The 17,794-nt window shown below is 40.6% G+C and overlaps 1 protein-coding gene across 2 annotated transcripts in view; it reads right to left on the reverse strand.

Annotated features, from left to right (window-relative positions):
* Nucleotides 1-17,794, reverse strand: part of Tdrd3 (tudor domain containing 3) — a 123,418-nt gene that overhangs the window by 65,042 nt on the left and 40,582 nt on the right. The window contains exons 2-3 of one of the 2 annotated variants that reach the window (XM_051195310.1): nt 9,402-9,486; nt 7,863-7,928 (exon numbers count right to left, since the gene is read on the reverse strand). In XM_051195310.1, the coding sequence (XP_051051267.1) occupies nt 7,863-7,928; nt 9,402-9,486 (151 nt within the window). Of the gene's footprint in view, nt 1-7,862; nt 7,929-9,401; nt 9,487-17,794 lie in introns of those variants that run through there. The other variant, XM_051195311.1, reaches the window with a different exon arrangement.

A 17,794-nucleotide genomic window follows, 5' to 3' on the forward strand; every position in this document is an offset into this window, starting at 1 on the left:
GCCAACAGTCTAGAGATGAAAGCAAGTCCCCTGTGCCTGAGTATGAATGGCTCTCCCTCTCGTATGTACTTCCAACATAAACCTGTTTTATGGAGCTCTTAAGTCTCTTGCACTTTGCACAAATGTACACTCAAAACTGCTATAGGATCAATGAGATAGCGTGGTGAGAGAAGGTGCTCGCCACCAAGCATGGCGACCTGAGTTCAAGTGGCAGGGCCCACATGATGGGGGGGGGGACCATCTCCCAAAAGGGGTACACACTCACCAAAGGGTACACACATTCCCCCCCTCTCTCTCTTTAAAAGAATACATTTAATAACTTTTTACCTGTCTGAATAAAATACAGTATTTCTGGGGCACAACAGCAATGAGCACTGACTGCTGTTTCAGACAACCTGGATTTTATTCCCAGCACCCACATAGTGAGTGGCTAACAACCAACAACCACCCATACCTTCCATTCCAAAAGATCTACTGCCCTTTTCTGGCCTCTCTAGGCACCAGGCATGAGTGTGGTGCACAGGCATACACGCAGGTAAAACATCCCACACATAAAATAAAGAATAAGACAGATACTCCTGAAGGGAAAGCAGTAGTGCGCACCTATGATCCTAGCACCTGGAGCCTAAGGCCCAGAGGACCACAAATTTTGGTGCACCGTGAGCTACACAGCAAGTTCCGAACTATTTTGGTTTATTTGGCAAAATCTATCTCCAAAAAAAAAAAAAAAAAGAAAGAAAGAAAGAAAGAAAGAAAGAAAGAAAGAAAAGAATAAAATAAGCAAAAATTGATTTTTCCAGTGCTATGCTGCAACTAATGTGCCAGGGACAAGGCTGGAGATTTACAGACATTGCTGAGTTCACCTGTGGATTACACGGTGCATGAGAATCATGTAAATAACCCTGACAGCACAGGTTAAGAAACACTTTGCCAGAGGTCGTCAGTGACCATGATGCAGAGAAACAATGCAAGCATGAAGCTGTCTCACCCGAGCACATTTGTTTTCTACAGAGCTCTCCACAGATAACATAAAATGCAGATGTGGGTATGCGGAGCAATGAGAATATTATTCTTTTAAAAAGGAGCTGTACACGTGAGTTACAAACTAAAGACTAAACAGCGTTTGCCTACAGCTGGAGGACACTCGGGTGCTGCACCAACAAAAGCTGAGCTCGCGGTGGTAACGTCTGCTTTAGTGTTTTTCCAAAGACTGTAGCAGATAATAAAGACCAACCATTTAAAGTTAGTTCCAGGAGATTCTCAAACAAATCACCAAAAAGAGAGCAAAAGGTTTTACTAAAATCAAGCTCTACACAAGGCGATGTTTCAAAGATGGAGGAGATAAGACCAAAAGCATCGCGGCTGAAAGAGACAACAGCGGCCGGCGGGTGAGGCTGTCTGGCATCTGGGCCCCTCACATTTTCAACTGCTACGCACATACAAGCAAGGATCACAGTGGTGGCACCGATAACAAGCAAGGAGAATGTAGAGATTACAAGTGTGGTGCTCGATTTACTGTGAGACTGTAAGGCGCCCGTCTGTTAGGAATTTTAAAAATTTAAAAAATGCCTTCAATAGTTTCCCAAACTTGAGATTCCTGAACAACCAAAAGCAACAGTTATAAATAAAAATAACAGCACAGCGAACAAACTGCCCCTAACTGCTCTGAGTAGTTAGGGAAACTGCACAGGAGGGGGAGCACCCCCCCCCCCCCCCCCGCCGCCACATCCACAGCCTCCCTTCTGCCTAGTGTGTGCTCCTGACAGAAAATACTTTTGAAAGTTTTTTTGTTGTTGTTGAGTTCTCAAAATGTATCTGTTTAACACACACTTAGAAGGACAGAGATCTAAATAATAAAACATTTTATTATTAAAGCCTAGTAAATGAAATACAAATTCCTAATTCTGTTCATTTTTCTGAAAAATACAAGTGCATACTTAATAACTCATTCACTAAATGGGACACTAATAAAGTGTCATCTACTGCAGAATAAATTAACAAAGTAGGTAGACAACAACATAACATGAAAACTTGAACCTTTTCCCAGTTTTTTTCTTCTTAAAAAATCATTCACCCTCTAAGCTGTATTTTAAGGCAAGCCTGCCATCTTGTGGGTCAGGTTGGTATTGCAGAGGCTCTGAGCCAGTAGCTTCAGTTTGCAAAACTGAAGCCTTAAATCAGTTTAGCATTTTAGAAAGGCATAAGCAACTGTCAATAGGAGGACTTACAATTTAAAAAGAAATAACTCCAGAACCTAAATGTTGTGTAGCAATTTACTCCACATTGAAACACTCCAACCTGGAGGAAGACTCAGGAGACTCAAGAGTAACCACCTTACAAGCCTTTCAGGGCTGAAACTTAAGACTGATGCTGATGAGACCCCTCCCCAAGGGTATGGATGGAGGCAGTAAACTGCTGGAGATGTGTGCAGGGGTGGAGGGAGACACACTCTCTCTCTCTCTCTCTCTCTCTCTCTCTCTCTCTCTCTCTCTCTCTCTCTCTCCCTCCCTCCCTCCCTCCCTCCCTCTCCCTCTCCCTCCATGAGTCTTCACTGCTCTGAATGGTAAGCCTAAACTCAAACTCCTGGAGAAGATTCTCTAACTGGCTGAGCCACAGATAGCATCCTTGCCTTGAGTCAACACCTGTTCCTGCACAGGTATCCCCTTTCTGATACCTCTGTAAGCAACTCTGATAAACTCCATGGTTCACACCAAATTGGATATTTAGTATAACCATTGCTTCAGCTGCTTTTTGTTCCCTGCCTGTAGTCCCCCCTCTCCAGGAGAGTTTCACCTAACACATTTCCTGTTAGGTTTCTTCAGCAATGTGCAAAAGTCCTCAAGTAACTGAACTAGACACAAAGCTTGGAAACTGAGCTGTCTTTTTTATTTGAGAAACAAGCTTTTTTTACATGTCAATCCTAGTTCCCTCTCCCTCCCCCCTCCCCCATCTCATCCCCTTTCTGCTCCCCAGGGAGGGTGAGGCCTCCCATGGGGGGTCTTCAAAGTCTGTCATATCATTTGGAGAAGGGCCCAGGCCCTCCCCTATGTGTCTAGGCTGAGGGAGTATCCCTCCCAAATACCATTCCTACACTAGGGATAAATACTTGTCCACTACCAGAGGCTCCATAGACTGCCCAGTCCTCCCAACTAACACCATGTTCAGGGAACTTGGGTCAGTCCTATACTGGTTTCCCAGCTATCATGTCAGCTGTTTCTGTGGATTTCTGCAGCCTGGTTTTGACCCCTTTGCTCATCACTCCTCTCTTTCTGCAATTGGATTCCAGGAGTTCAGCTCAGTGTTTGGCTGTCGGTGTCCGTTTCTGCTTCCATCAGCTACAAGATGAAGGTTCTAGGATGGCATATATGGCAGTCATCAATCTCATTATACGAGAAGGGTATTTAAGGTAGCCTCTCCACTATTGCTTAGATTGTTAGTTGGGGTTATCCCTGTAGGACTCTGTACATTTTTCTAGCACCAGATTTCTCTTCATACCTATAATGGCTCCCTCTATTATGGTATCTCTTTTCTTGCTCTCCTCTATTCTTCCCCAGATTCAATCTTCCTGGTTCCCTCTACCCTCCTTTTCTCCCCTTCTCTTTCTTCTGACTCCCCCTCCCCTCCCCTGAAACTAAGCTGTCTTTTTTTTTCTTATTTTACATATCAATCCCAGTTTCCTCTCTCTCCCTCCCTCCCCCCACCAACTCACCTCCCATTCCATCACTCACCCCCCCACTCCACAGGGAGGGTGATGCCTTCCTGGAGGAATCATCAAAATCTGTCAATCATTTGGAGTAGGGTCTAGGCCCTCCCTCCTGCCTCTAGGCTACGGAGGTATCCCTCTATGGGGAATGTGCTCCCTAAGTCCTTTTATGCAGCACCAGGGATAAATCCTGGTTCCACTGTCAGAGATCCCCTAGACTGCCCAGGCCTTCCAACTGAGACCCATCTTCAGGGGATCTGAGTTGGTCTAATGCTGGTTTCCCAGCTATCAGTCTGGGGGTCCATTAGCTCCCCCTTGTTCAGGTCAGCTGTCTCTGTGGGTTTCTGTAGCCTGGTCTTGCCCCCATTTTCTTATCATTCCTCCCCTCTCTATAACTGGATTCCAGGAGTTCGGCTCAATTTTGGCTGTGGGTATCTGCTTCTATTTCCATCAGCTCCTAGATGAGGGCTCTATGATGGCATATAAATTAATCAGTCAAAATCCAGATGACAATGTCTTTCTGAAGGTCCAAGACATCTTGGAATGAGACTGTATATTCAGGGTAGTAAGGTTAAGCATCATCTAACTACAGACTACCACCATCCATCCCAAATCTACTAGCTCTCCATTCTCTTTCTAATCTGAAATTCATAAATCGGGGAAAATGGTGTTATCTTAGTCTCAATATCGTAACAGCAATGACACAGACTTGGGCCTTCCGGGAGATGAAACTTAAGATTCCTCTTATCCACCTCCCAAGGGAATGGATGACTGGTCTGCCTGAAGAGCTGTGATGAGCATCTGCCTAGTGAATACCTTCCGAGGCCGGGCACCGAGGGAGGCTTTGAAAAGGACCACACAAAGCAAAGGGAAGGCGAGGACCTTCCTACAAAGATAACATTAGCACTCTTTCCTCGCTTCTAAATACCTGAGAACATGTTCCCCAATCTTCAAATGGCTTTCTCCCTTTGAAATGGGCGTATCACAGACAGGCTTGAAATTCAGTAGACTCAGTCAAAGCAGCTTCAGGCCATCTTTGATCCTATCACAAACATTAGTCTGGATCAAGGAGCTTCAGACATGAATCCAGACAACAAAACTGAGTCCATTTGCCTACTTAATTCTCTTGGAGCCCTCAGTAACCACGTAGAGGTGATTAGCATCTGTGCACTTTTAGATTTCAGAGACAAACACATCACCATGAATGGCTCATAATCTGTCAGCATCACCATGTGCACTGCACTACACTGAATAATTAACTCATGTGCAAAATCACTCAACTCTTCAACAGCATAAGGGAAAATTTTTATGATAGGAATATTAACCTCTAGAAAGATTAAATAACTTGCCAAAAAAAAATCACAACATTTAATAATCTAGAGAAATGGAGTTTGGATAAGGCCAATGGCTGTGGTGTATATTCCTAATCTGTTACTATTCCCTGTTTCATCATCCCCCTCCATACATATGAACCATGGCTCCCTGGCCTCTTAAGACATATACTATACTCTTAAATTTTAACATTGGCCACAAAGTTGCTTTCCAGTCTGCTGTGTTTGGGAGCTAACTAGGAAATCTAGGTTACTCTCTGTTTCCTTCTCTTTCTCCTTTCTCCTGCTCACCTCCCTTACCAACCTTCCTTCCAACCTTCCTTCCTTCCTTAAGAGAAAAGGAAAACTAGAGATTATTTTATAGCAAAATCCATCAATTACATTTCATGTCAGAAACAACTAGTGAAAGGAAATATATAAACAATAAAAATGACAGAAAAATAATTAGCTACTCTGCAACTGACGGAAAGAGATGCAGACCCAAGGCCAAACATTAGGCACGGCTTCGGGAATCCTGCCGAAGAGGGGAAGAAAGGATTGTAGGAGCCAGTGAGTGAAGAACACCACAAGAAACCCCACAGAATCAACTAACCAGGGTCCATAGGGGCTCACAGAGACTGAACGAAGACTCAAGGATTCTGCATGGGACTTGACATGTATGTTATGTTGCAGTAGCTTGGTGTCTTGTGGGATTTGTTGAGTGGGTGTGGTGGGTGTCTGACTCTTTTGCTTACTTTTGGGACCATTTTCCTCCTACTGTGCTGCCTCATCCAGCCTTAATATGAGGGGATGTGCCTAGTCTAATTACAACTTTATATGCCTTATTTGGTACACCTGGGAAGCCTGCCCTTTTCTGATAGGAAACAGGAGGGGGAGAGAGGATGTGTAAGGGAGAGCTGTGAGGAGAGGGGGGAGGGGAAACTCAGGTTCAAATGTAATATATGAGAGAAATTTTAAAGGGATCTAGCAATTTCTATTTCATTTGAAAGGGAATGTTTCCATCTATTCATTCTATATACAAATTAGCATCATATTTAAGTATAATTTACATGATAATAATTGGCACAACAAAATAAGAGATTAATAATTCAAATAGCAGACTTACTAATTTGCCCTATAGCATATTTGCAGACTAAAATAAAGCTTATTTTAAACTAAAACTTTAACACACAAACTAATAGCAAATGATTCTAGAGCCATGTCCTCATAACAATGAAACTATTAACAGTATGAAATGCTAGGTAGTAAATCTTTCTAATAAAAGCACAAATGAGGTATAGAAGTTGCATTAATCTTTATCAAATGCATTTCCATAACTATTTATCCTAATTATACTTGTATTCAAATAGTGTGTGGAATTCCAGCTAGTGGCCACCAAAATGAGTACAATCTGTGTATCAACTTTTGAAATTTCTATTAAAATCACTTCAAAAACATTTTCATTCCTGCTGTGAGAGGAACTATATCTGGTCAGCAGCAGCTAGTAAAGGGGGAAATATAATCAGTGAGAAAGAACAAATAAAGAATGATCTAGTAATTCCTATTTCCTATGAAAAGGGAATCTTTTTTCTATCCATTCTATGTATAAATTGGAATCACATTTAAGCGTGTTTTAAGCGATAATATGTCTCATAGAAAATTCCAGGTTACAGAGTTTTGAGCACTGACTCTAAGGGAACTTTTAAAAGTCCTGCACACAGTTTTAGAAGCAAAACTGTGACGAGAAAGAGGCCAGGACGAAGAATGCCTCCATCTAATGGTGAACTGGAGGCAGTGCAGGCTCTGAGTCTTAAGGACAACAAGGGAAAGGCAGTATAAACTCGGCGGCCCAATCTGCAGTTACAGTTTGGGGTTTTTCTAGAGATGTTTCTCGGACAGCATGGCCAACATCCTCTTAAAAGGGCTAAAATGCAAATAACCAGGTTCCATCTTCATGCTATGGAGCTGGAAACTCAGGTAGGGGCAAGGATAGTTTGGGGACCAAGGAACACAGCAGGAAACTACATCTGAGAATAACTATTTTTGTAGCCAAAAGTGAAATGTAAAGGCATTGGAGAGAACTCTGAAAAACACATCAGAAAGCAGAAAACAACTATTGAAACTAATAAGCAAAAGTTCCCACATACATTGAAGAAAAGGTGTGACAAAGACAGTTCTACAAAGAAGATCCAGAGGGAAGTGACGCCACGCTTTCTACTCCCTCTGAAGGAATATCAAGACAATAGTATGGACTGTAGCAGCTAAGAAATTAGACTAATCAAGAAATAACCAACAGCAATTTTAAATTCTTTACTACGACAATATACATTTATTTTCAAATTCAAAAAACAACTAAACCGAAATGTGCAGGAAATATCCATGCCTGATTATCTTTAAAGGGAATCCCACATTTTAAAAAATGAGACCACTGAATGAATCCATATGAACATCTCTACGTGAAACATATAGTAACCAGTAACATATAGGAACCAGACATGTATCTTTGCCAAACTGTGAATAGCCTCATAATCCTACATTTTTATATTCATAAATCTACTGAGTAACTTAGTAACAGTTGATGAAGGAAACAAAAACATAAACAGAGAAGGGGACTTGTTCTGCTCTCTAACAGTGTGATGAGTGTCACATGCTGAGTTATTACACCCTATTTTAAATTTCTGAATGAACTTTTAACATTTAAAATTCACCAGAATTTTACTTTTAATAATATTCTACATGTGAAGTGAATCAGCATCCTGATTCTCTGAGCTTCCAGCCTCTGTCTGGTAACAGAGCACATTCCAACTGTTTGTGGCAGTGGAGAAAGCTAGAGAATCACCCTTCTTTACCTTTTCTACCTTTCCACCGTTGATGTCGCTGGGAAGGAACTTCTTGCCAATCGTTCTCAAATCTGTCTAAAATAAATATTTTATCATTAAAATAGAATTATAGAAAAAGGATCTCTAAATTCAGTCTTTTGAACAAATATTAAGTAAACATCTTTAATTATAAAATGGTGGGAATAGTCACAATTTTCAAATCATTTAGCCAATCTTTGTACTGTTTCAAGTGTCCACTAAAGCAAACAGTAAGAGACAGACAGGGCTATTGTTATTTCTTCAGCACTCTTTTATCTTTCACTCTTCCCTACTAAAATCTCCAACAAATTACACCTACTATGATCTTACTGAAAATTAATGCCATAATCCAAAAATCAAATGGCAGCTTTTACCTAAAGTAAACTCAGTACATGTGTTAACAACTAAATCCCGTATACTCTCAATATCCAAAGACATGAGAAGCAATTACTCCACCAGCTCTGGCAGTCACTATACAGCAAAGCAAATCTGGCAGTCACTATACAGCAAAGCAAAGGGAACAACAGGGACTGGCATCGCAGGGATGGCAAAGCAGCAGCACGTTTGCAGAAGGAGTACTTCCTCTGCTTGTATGAATCACAGAGAGAGAAAATGGTGAATCGGCAGCTAAAATATGTGTAACTCAGCAAACTGATGCACACAAAACTCAGACTGGTTACTGAGGTTAAGCATCTCAGCTAAAGGGAAGACTACACAGTCCATATAAAAAGCAGGGCTTTTAAGAACTTTATCCTCTTCAAGATGTAAAAACCTAAGACAATTTGGAAGGTCTTTCTTTGGAGTATAGATTTCAAGAGAAATAATGTGCTGTTTTTAAACTTACTAAACACAAATAGTGCTCAATAAATTAAGGCTGCACTTAATTTTTTCTGAATAATTTAAGTATTTGAACCTTAAACTACATGCAGGATTTTAATGCCATTCCTTAATATTTCTACTTCCCTACTTTTTGTCTTTTTCAATACAAAACTTGGAGCATAAAGGAAACTTCTAAGAAGGAGAAATAGTAGGTGGAGCGATGGCTCTCTGGTTAAGATCACTCTTGCAAAAGACCTGGGCTCAGTTACCTACACCCATATGGCAGTTAACAACTGCCTAAGATCTGCCAACCTCATCTGACTCCCCAGAGCATCAGGCATAGACACGGTGTACATTTATACAGGAGGTCAAAACACATGAGATAAAATAGATAAACCATGTTTTTAAATAAAGGAAGACTACAACTGAAGTTTCAATACAAATTAAATGGAAAACTGTTTTAAAGAATTCTGTTCTTATTACAAAATTGATAAAAAAAATATGGATCCTACAACTAATGAACTTTTTCTCTTCTCATTGTATTTGTAATAATCATAACTAGCTAATATTAGGCCATTGTATTTAACAAGTATCTCTATAACTTAAAAAGGTAAAAAGTTAAAGATTTCCTCTAATTTCTCATAAAATAACTTATGATGTATTTTTCATTGGAATAGCATTAAACTTTAAAAGTTAGTAAACTTAACCTACATTGAGAGCAATCAGGATGATGTCATTTATATTGACTTTGCCGGGAGAGCTTGTACAAGCTTCAATGCCTTCATCTGAAAGATACCTGTTGAAATAAAATAAACAACTTAATATTATCTAAACCCAATATTAAACAAAATTTTACAATATACAGTTTTGTTTTCTATTAAATAGTAGGAAAGACTGAACATTCCATTCTGATAAGATATATATGCAGAGTGTGTGTGTGTGTACCTTTTTCTGTACCCTTATTGAGATTTTTATGTGAATAAAATTATCCATATGCTTTCTGAGAAAAGCTATTTACATATCGGCCTGTCTATGGGCTACTCTTTGCAATGATACAAACATAATTTCTGATCTAGTGTCTGCCAATGTGGTAAGCTTGTAAAAGAGGTTGAGCTATACCGTAAAATTAAGACTAAAATAACCACACTTTTAAACTTAGTTGAACAAACTCACAACAAGAAAAGCAGCTCCTGGATATTTGTTCACATAATTGCTACTGTAGTTTTCTCGAAGTCTGGTTCTGTAGCCAATTTGGCCCCAAATAAATACATGAAGACTTACATTAATTATTAAACTGTTGTCCGATGGCTAGGGCTTCTTATTGGCTAGCTCTGTCTTAATAACCGGTAACTATTAAGGCCACCACATGGCCTTATCTTACCAGAGAAAGCCTGGCATATCCTGTCCTCCTGGTCTCTATGTGGTGTCTCTTCAAGGTCTCTCTCTGCCTACCTTTCCCAGAATTCTCCTCGTCTCCTAGTCCCACCTATCTCCCTGCCTCTACTGGCAGTGGTTATCCATAAACCAATAAGAGAAACATATGTGCAGAAGGACATCTCCCATCACATTATCTTTTCACATCCCTTTAAAATCATGTTCTCAAGAATCCTTTAGTAAGCACTACTGACTCAAAGGGATATAGGGAAAGGTAACCTTTATAATAAAGCTTTTGCCTTTTGTCTTTTCTTCTTTATCATTATCTTATTATCTTAATGTCCATTTCCTCAGTCCAACCCCATCTTACATCTGAACAAAACAATAATTCAATAGTGAAGGAACTTTGTTTCCAAAGGAGGAAAAACTATCTTTGCCCATTCAACAAATTCAACAATAAATTCTATGATTCAAGTATAAACCAGCTAATAAAATGTCCACAAGCATCTCAAAAGTTCTATGACCAACATCAATTTGTTTAACCAATGGGCTAAAGCCACCATCCATCACTACTGCCCACATTCTCCTAGTACTAAGAGAACTGGTCTCACAGTTAATCCAAAAGTTACCTTAAACCCATTCTTGATGAGTCAACAACTCCATCATTAATCTCCATTACTGCACTGATTTTAAGATATTTATCAATGTAATTTTTGCATTATGTGTATATTTATTTGAGGTTTGTGCACATGTACTACAGTATAGATGTGCAAGTTCAAAGATTGTCCAGTTACTTCTCCCCTTCCCCTTTTATATACACTCCAAGGATAAAACTTAAATCCCTCACAAGTGCCTTTACCTACTAAGCCATCTTGCAGGCCCAAAATATGAATCTTATCTGGACACAGAAAAGAAACAGAGTGAACAAACCTGGCACTATGGCACATGCTCATAATCTCAACACTTAGAGGCAGAGGGTTTACTTTTGTGTCCAGCTTTAGTAGGGATGCAGGCTACTGTGGCAGGGAAGAATAAGGAGGCAGGAGCCTGAAGCAGATGGTCACACTGTGTCCACACCCAGGAAGCACAGAAGTTAGAAGTCAGGCCAGGCTATGAAATCTGGAGGCCCATCCCTACTGACTCATTTCCTCCTTCAAGGATCCTCCTCCCAGAGGTTTTACAGCTTCCCAACAGCTCCACCAGCTGGGGCTCAGGTGTTCACACACAATAAGGGGTATTTCACACTCAAACTACAACACCATCACTCATGAAGGGACAGGGGTTGCCTCCACATAAATATGAGTGAGATAATCATGTAGTACCTTTCCAACACAGCCTGGCAATAGTTTCTGTGTATAGCAAATTACAAAGTGTGTCTGAGTCTCAGTTTCTGAGCTTAGCAGGTCTCCCTGATTCCTTTCTCAAGCTTATTCTTGCTTTACTCCAAAACTGTCAATCAACAGAGCATCTACTCACAGCTCCAGCACATTAGGAACCCTTCTATAAATACCTGGCCAGTTCACTAGAACTGACCTAACAATCACCATGTCACGTTTATACTTTACTCTCCTTTGTGAACATGGAAAATGTAACTATTGACAATGAATAAAGCATGTGATAAAAGTAAAGAGTAACGAAATCGACTGTAAGATATGGCAGAACTCAGTAACCAGGAACAGTATCCACCAGCCAGACTGCCACCAGGAAAAGGGACTGAAAAACTGCAGCAGGTACACTGTACACACCTGCTCCTGGGCCACCAGGGAGAGGAATTACAGTCACTTCCTGTACCCCAGAGAGCTGCTGGGACTATAACAGCCAACAATGCACTCAACTGTGCCTTCTCCTTCAGAGACTTCTGAAACTGTAATATTACAAACCCCTCACCACTAAACTACAAAAATACATCTGAATATATTTTGGAAAGGCACTGCAGGGCTACATTTCTGCATAAAAACTGATTAATAATATTTCCTTTCTAGTTTTATCTTCAAGTAATGCAACTTTAAAACACAAGCTTAATCAGCTCACAAAACTTTCAAGAAGGTAATTAAAAGCAGAAAGAGACAGAACAGACAGACAGAAAGAAAGAGATCTTCTTCGTTGGAATAGTTTTCCCCAGGGAAAAGTATGCCAGTTGGTGATCCGATACCAAATGGTCAGTCCTGAAAACATATGTACAAGTAACATTAAATAGACTAAGCAGTTTGTATTTATGTATTTAGGAATATATATATGCATATACATAAATGTATAAAACAATTAATGAAAAATAGAGGTCATTAATTTGCAAGAGAGCAAGGAGTGGTATGTGGGAGGGTTTAGAGCAGTAGTTCTCAATCTACGGGTCATTCGATCCCCAAAGGGGTCACATATCAGATATCCTATATATAAGAGATTTAAATTACAGTATCATTCCTAACAGCTGCAAAATTAGTTACAAAGTAGTAACAAAAATAAGGAACTGTATCAAAGGGTCCCAGCATTGGGAATAAGAAAGTGAAGGGGAACTGAAAGAACTATATTTTAATAACAAAAAATAAAAGAAATGCTTCCCAGAGTTAGCAAAAAGGACTCAGTAAGAAAACACACTTGCTGCCAGGCCTGTCAACTCTAGTTTAACACCTGAAACCCATATGGTAGGAAAGAACCAACTCCCAGAAGTTATGCTCTGACCTCCATGCAGCACATGGTACATGAGTGCCTACACAAATTCGGATGGATGGATGGATGGATGGATGGATGGATGGAAAGAATGTAGGTACAGATGATATGTAAATGACAGCTTATAAAATTTCCTTTTTCACATAAAAAAAGGATGATAAAATTCTTAGTGTTACTTAACTGGCCATCCCAACCAATTTAAACTTCAAAAATAAGCATTTAAAATTGGGTGGAGAATTATACAGTCACAAACCTAAGGCTCACTACCACAAGAGCCTTCACCTTACATTCAGAAACAGACATATCCAAATGAGTTCAAAACTTTCAAAACTCTGCATAGGCAGAAAACTGGGATAAAAGACAGGCTATTACCTCAACCTCATTTGTTAGATGCAGATTAGCAGTCTCCATTAATACCCTTTATCACCTGTGTGATAAACTGGCCCTGATCTGGGCTCTGAAAGCTGAGAAAATCCATGTCTACTGGCTGGCAGACATGCATGAAAAGGCCAAGGCACACTGTGGAAGGCTGCCCTGCTACAAAAGGCAGCCATTAGTCAACTTCAGCTGACTGTTTGCATGAGGACAAGGGAAGCAGCTACTGTCAGATCAGATTTTTAGCCTTCAAGTTTTTGTAAAGCAATATACTAGCTAAACAAACCAGACTTCACTGACATGAGGACAATCCACTCGGAGCTTATTTAAGTTAGCAACATATCCATCCGTTCCTGGTCACCTCCAAGCTGTTTTATGATGCAGTGTGACACTGTGAGTACATATCAAACATTTAATTTAACAGTCACAGCTCACCTTTTCAGGGAAGGGTAAAATAAGGTATCTTCATGCCATTTTGTACAGCATGGGAGAGCAAAGACCACAATTACAGCTGCAACTAACACTCCTACCAGAGAGGCTGTCAGGCTGAAGGTGTCAGATCATTTATGCTCATGTTTGGTCAAAACAGTTCACAAATTCAACAGACAGACAGGCAGATAAATATACAGATGGAGAGAGACTGCAGACAGCCAGGCTACCTCTAATGGTCCAGAAACTGAACCTAAGAAGAAAACCTAGTTTTTCTTCCCCTCCAATCACCTCCACTCATTGAGATAATGGATGTCTACTTAGGTGGAAACCAAAACTTGCACTTGTAAAATAACAGGGCAGCCTAGTATTACACACTGACAGCAAGTAGGCTGTGGCATATGGAAACTAAAGTGTCAACGAGAAGAAAAGATTGAAACAATCCTCCAAATAACAGGCTCTATCAAGCAAGACACAGGAGATATATGCACAATGGGATGGCAGCCTTGTCTCTGAGTTAAAGGCTTCGTGCGATTTTTGGTGTTGTTATTTTGTTGAGGTGTGTGTGTGTGTGTGTGTGTGTGTGTGTGTGTGTGTGTGTGTGTGTGTGTGTGTGTGTCTTGGGGGGAGATCTCTGACCTCTATTAATTATCTGCCACCACACTGAGTTACTAGTTTTAATATGTAAATTTTTGCTGGAACACAAAGAGTAACTAGATTCCAATTGTCCAAGCTACTGTTGGTCCAGGAGAGATACAAAAGGTAAACTCATTTATGCTCACATAAAACAGTGAGGCTGTAGAAAGCAGAGGGTCCTTCCTACTTGCCCTTCCCACACAGTACCAAGTAGGAGAAGCCTGTGAGAGCCAGAGGGATCAGAGACCATGATTCACTCGAGAAACCTTCTTTTCATTTCTCATTTTCTATTATTAATTTCCATTCATGCACATAAGTCTGTGATGTCTGCTTTTGTCTGAATATTGCTGTTAGGCCTCAGGATTGCTGTACATACTTCACCCAGTCTACTGCAAGGCCTTCACTATTCTATCTTTACCCACATTTCTCCTATTTCCCTTCTTATTCTTCAATCTTTCTTTCTTGCCTCCTGCTTTTTTTTTTTTTACTTCTTAGCTAATCTTCCACAGCTTTAACAATCTCTAGAAGCAGAGAGCCTGAACAGTATCTCAACCTTCCCCTCCCAAATACTTTACCCATCTCAATATTTTTCTTTCCAAAGAAGATCTAATACTCATCCCTAACCTCACTTTCCCAGCCAATCCTAACTTAACTATACTTCCTACTATCCTTGGTTATTAAAGTTATATATCCAACAGTCATTAAAATCAAGGGACCACTGTTGTTAATTGGTAAGTGTAACACTTGCATAGTGGTAATATCCCAGATTAACATAGGGTTATAACATATCAGATAGCCTTAGTACCTAGATTGAGGAACTATTTTCTGAACCATGCGCCTCAAGTACAACTGAGCCCACTTGAACACTTCAAACACTTAAACTGAAGGAACAAAGGTGATTATTTTAAATTAATCTTGTCAGTCAGACGCATAAATCTCAACACAAAAACTTAAGAAAACCAAGGCACCATAACCCCTCCAAAACTAACCAATCCTATAATCCATCTAATGACAGTGTGTTAGATAGTCCCAGGCAGAGAATTCAAAAGTGATTATAAATATGTTTAAAAGCATCAAAGAGGAAAATAAGCTCCTGACTGAGAACAAAACCAATATTGGGATAAACTGAGGAAGATGACAAGGAATATGAAAGGATCCAAGAAAGAGGCAGAAGAAGAACCAGCAGAAAAAGCTGGGAATGAAAGCACAGTAAATAAAATGAAAACCCTGTGGAAAGTTGCAGAATAGTATTTCAAGGCGTGTCACACTTGTTTATGCTCTTGAACATTTGTTTAGTGATGCAAAGATGTGTTTGATTAAATAAAATTCCCCTGCTGTCCAGAGGCTGGGTGAGCACCGGGCTGACAGGAGTTGTAGGGAGGAGCGGGGTGGGGAGATTTATAAGGGGGGGTGAGAACAAACACAAGAACTTAAGAGACTTGAGGAGGTGAGCCAGGTGAGCTGCTTGCTCTTCGGCCTCTCTGGGAAGCAGGAGTCTACCTCAAAGTTTGAATCTTGAGTTCTTTAGCAAGACAGATATTTAAGTAAGTTGCCTTAGTAGCTTTGAAAGGGCCGGTGCCTGAGGGAACCGAATTCCCTCCTTCAGCCTAATTGCTGCTGGTAGTGGCATACTGGCAGTTGTTGAAAAGGATATCAGTAGCTTAAAAGGCAGAAACAAGTAAAAAGGAAAAACAAGAGAAAATCTCACCCACAGAACAGAACAAAGACAGACGGAAGTGCTCAGCTTGATGACAAAAAGGGAGTGATGAAGGAAGGACAAAGTGAATCAGCCAGAAGATGCAGGGGACTTCCCAGGTACCCCGACCCTGAAAATAGACAAATCCACAGCTATGTGAGCATCAAAAGAGAGAAAAGCTCATCCTAATGGCACAGAAAACATTTCTAAAAGAATCTTAACAGAAACTTTCCTAGAGTTAGGGAAAGAGATGCAGATCCAGTTAGAGAGATTTAGGACACCCAGAGGGGCAGTGCAGGAGACTGCCCCAAGCAGGGCTTTGGCAAGGGTGGATCTGTTACCTGAGAAGCAGATCCCCTGCGCGGGCCTGCGATGGCTTGTTCTCTTCTCTGGAAGCAGTCTTACCTTCCCCCTCCCAGTCAATCCTGACAGCCCATATTATTTGTTGTCATTTAAAATCTGCTCCCTCCTTGCTTTTCCATAGTTTTGCTCTTCTCTCTGCCACCCCTTTACTCAAAAGGCAGCCTTGGCAGCTTCCTCTCCAGTAAACCTTTCTTCCTACCCATGAAGCAGTCTAGATGGAAGTTTCACTGTGCCCTTGCTTAAAAACAGATTAAAAATTAAAACAACACACAGAACAAAAACAAAACAAATTAACACAGCAAGAAAAACACTAAGTCACATATATAGGCAAGCCCATAAGAATAGCAGATTATCCAACTGAAACTTCCAAAGCCAGAAGGGATTGAAAGTGTATACTGCCAAACCATAGAACTGTGCCCAGCAAAATTATCACTATCAAAAATGATGTGAAAATATTTTCCATTATTAAAAAATAAAGGAAGTCATGACCACATACAGAGCTCTACAGAAGGCAGTTTGTGGTCATGTGAATAAGAATGGCCTGATGGGCATATATGAACTCTTAGTCTTCAGAGAGTGACAAGGATTAGGAGGGGTGGGCTCGCTGGAGTGGTTGTGGTCTTACTGGAGGAAGTGTGTTACTGGCTTAGGCTTTGAGGTTTCAAAAGCCCAAGCCTGGCCCACACCACCCAGGCATCATCCTTTCTTCCTGCTGAATGCTGATCCAGATGTAGAACTCTGAGCTACTGATCCAGATGTAGAGCTCTGAGCTACTTCTCCAGCACCATGTCATCCGGAGCACTGCCATGCTCCCTACCAGGATGATAACAGACTAAACCTCTGAAACTGTCAGCAAGCCCCAATTAAATGCTTTCTCTTACAAGAGTTGCCATGGTCATGGTATCTCTTCACAGCAATAGAACAGTGACCAAGACACAGTTGAAGGAATCTAAGACAAATCTATCCATAAGGCCACAGGAAAGAACAGATGTCCACCAATTGAGACTGTCGTACCTGCACGCTATGTTATTTCATTTATCTGTAAAGAAAAATGAAATTTATAGGAAAACGGATGGAAGTGGAAATTACTATACTAAATGGGTAACCCAGGCCCAGAAAAACTCTTGCTCTGTCTCATACATGGATCCTAGCATCAAGGTTTTTTATTTGTATGTTTAATTTGGAGTATCTGTAGAGACCAGAAAACTAGAAAGGTCCATGAAAGGGTACAAGGACTTAAGGCGGCTGGGGAAAGTAGAACACATGGCATACACGCAGAGGGGGAAATAATTCTGTGGGCCAAAGATTTAAGTGCAGGTGGGGGAGATGAAAGAAAGGCAGGATAGTGGACAGGACAGACCAAAACTAAGTCTATGTGAAAAAGCTCTAAGGAAACCCACTGCTTTGTGAGCTAGTAAAAGAGGCTTCAATGTAATAAAGGGAGGAGCTATTGACAGATGGCTCGGTGGGTACAGGTTATTTCCCACCAAGCCTGGTGACCTGAGCTCCATTCTCACAACCAAACCAAAGGCAGAAGAGAACCACAAAGTTGCCCTCTGACCCTCAC

This window comes from Phodopus roborovskii, unplaced genomic scaffold, assembly GCF_943737965.1.
Source record: "Phodopus roborovskii unplaced genomic scaffold, PHOROB, whole genome shotgun sequence".
Classification (NCBI taxonomy): Eukaryota; Metazoa; Chordata; class Mammalia; order Rodentia; family Cricetidae; genus Phodopus; species Phodopus roborovskii.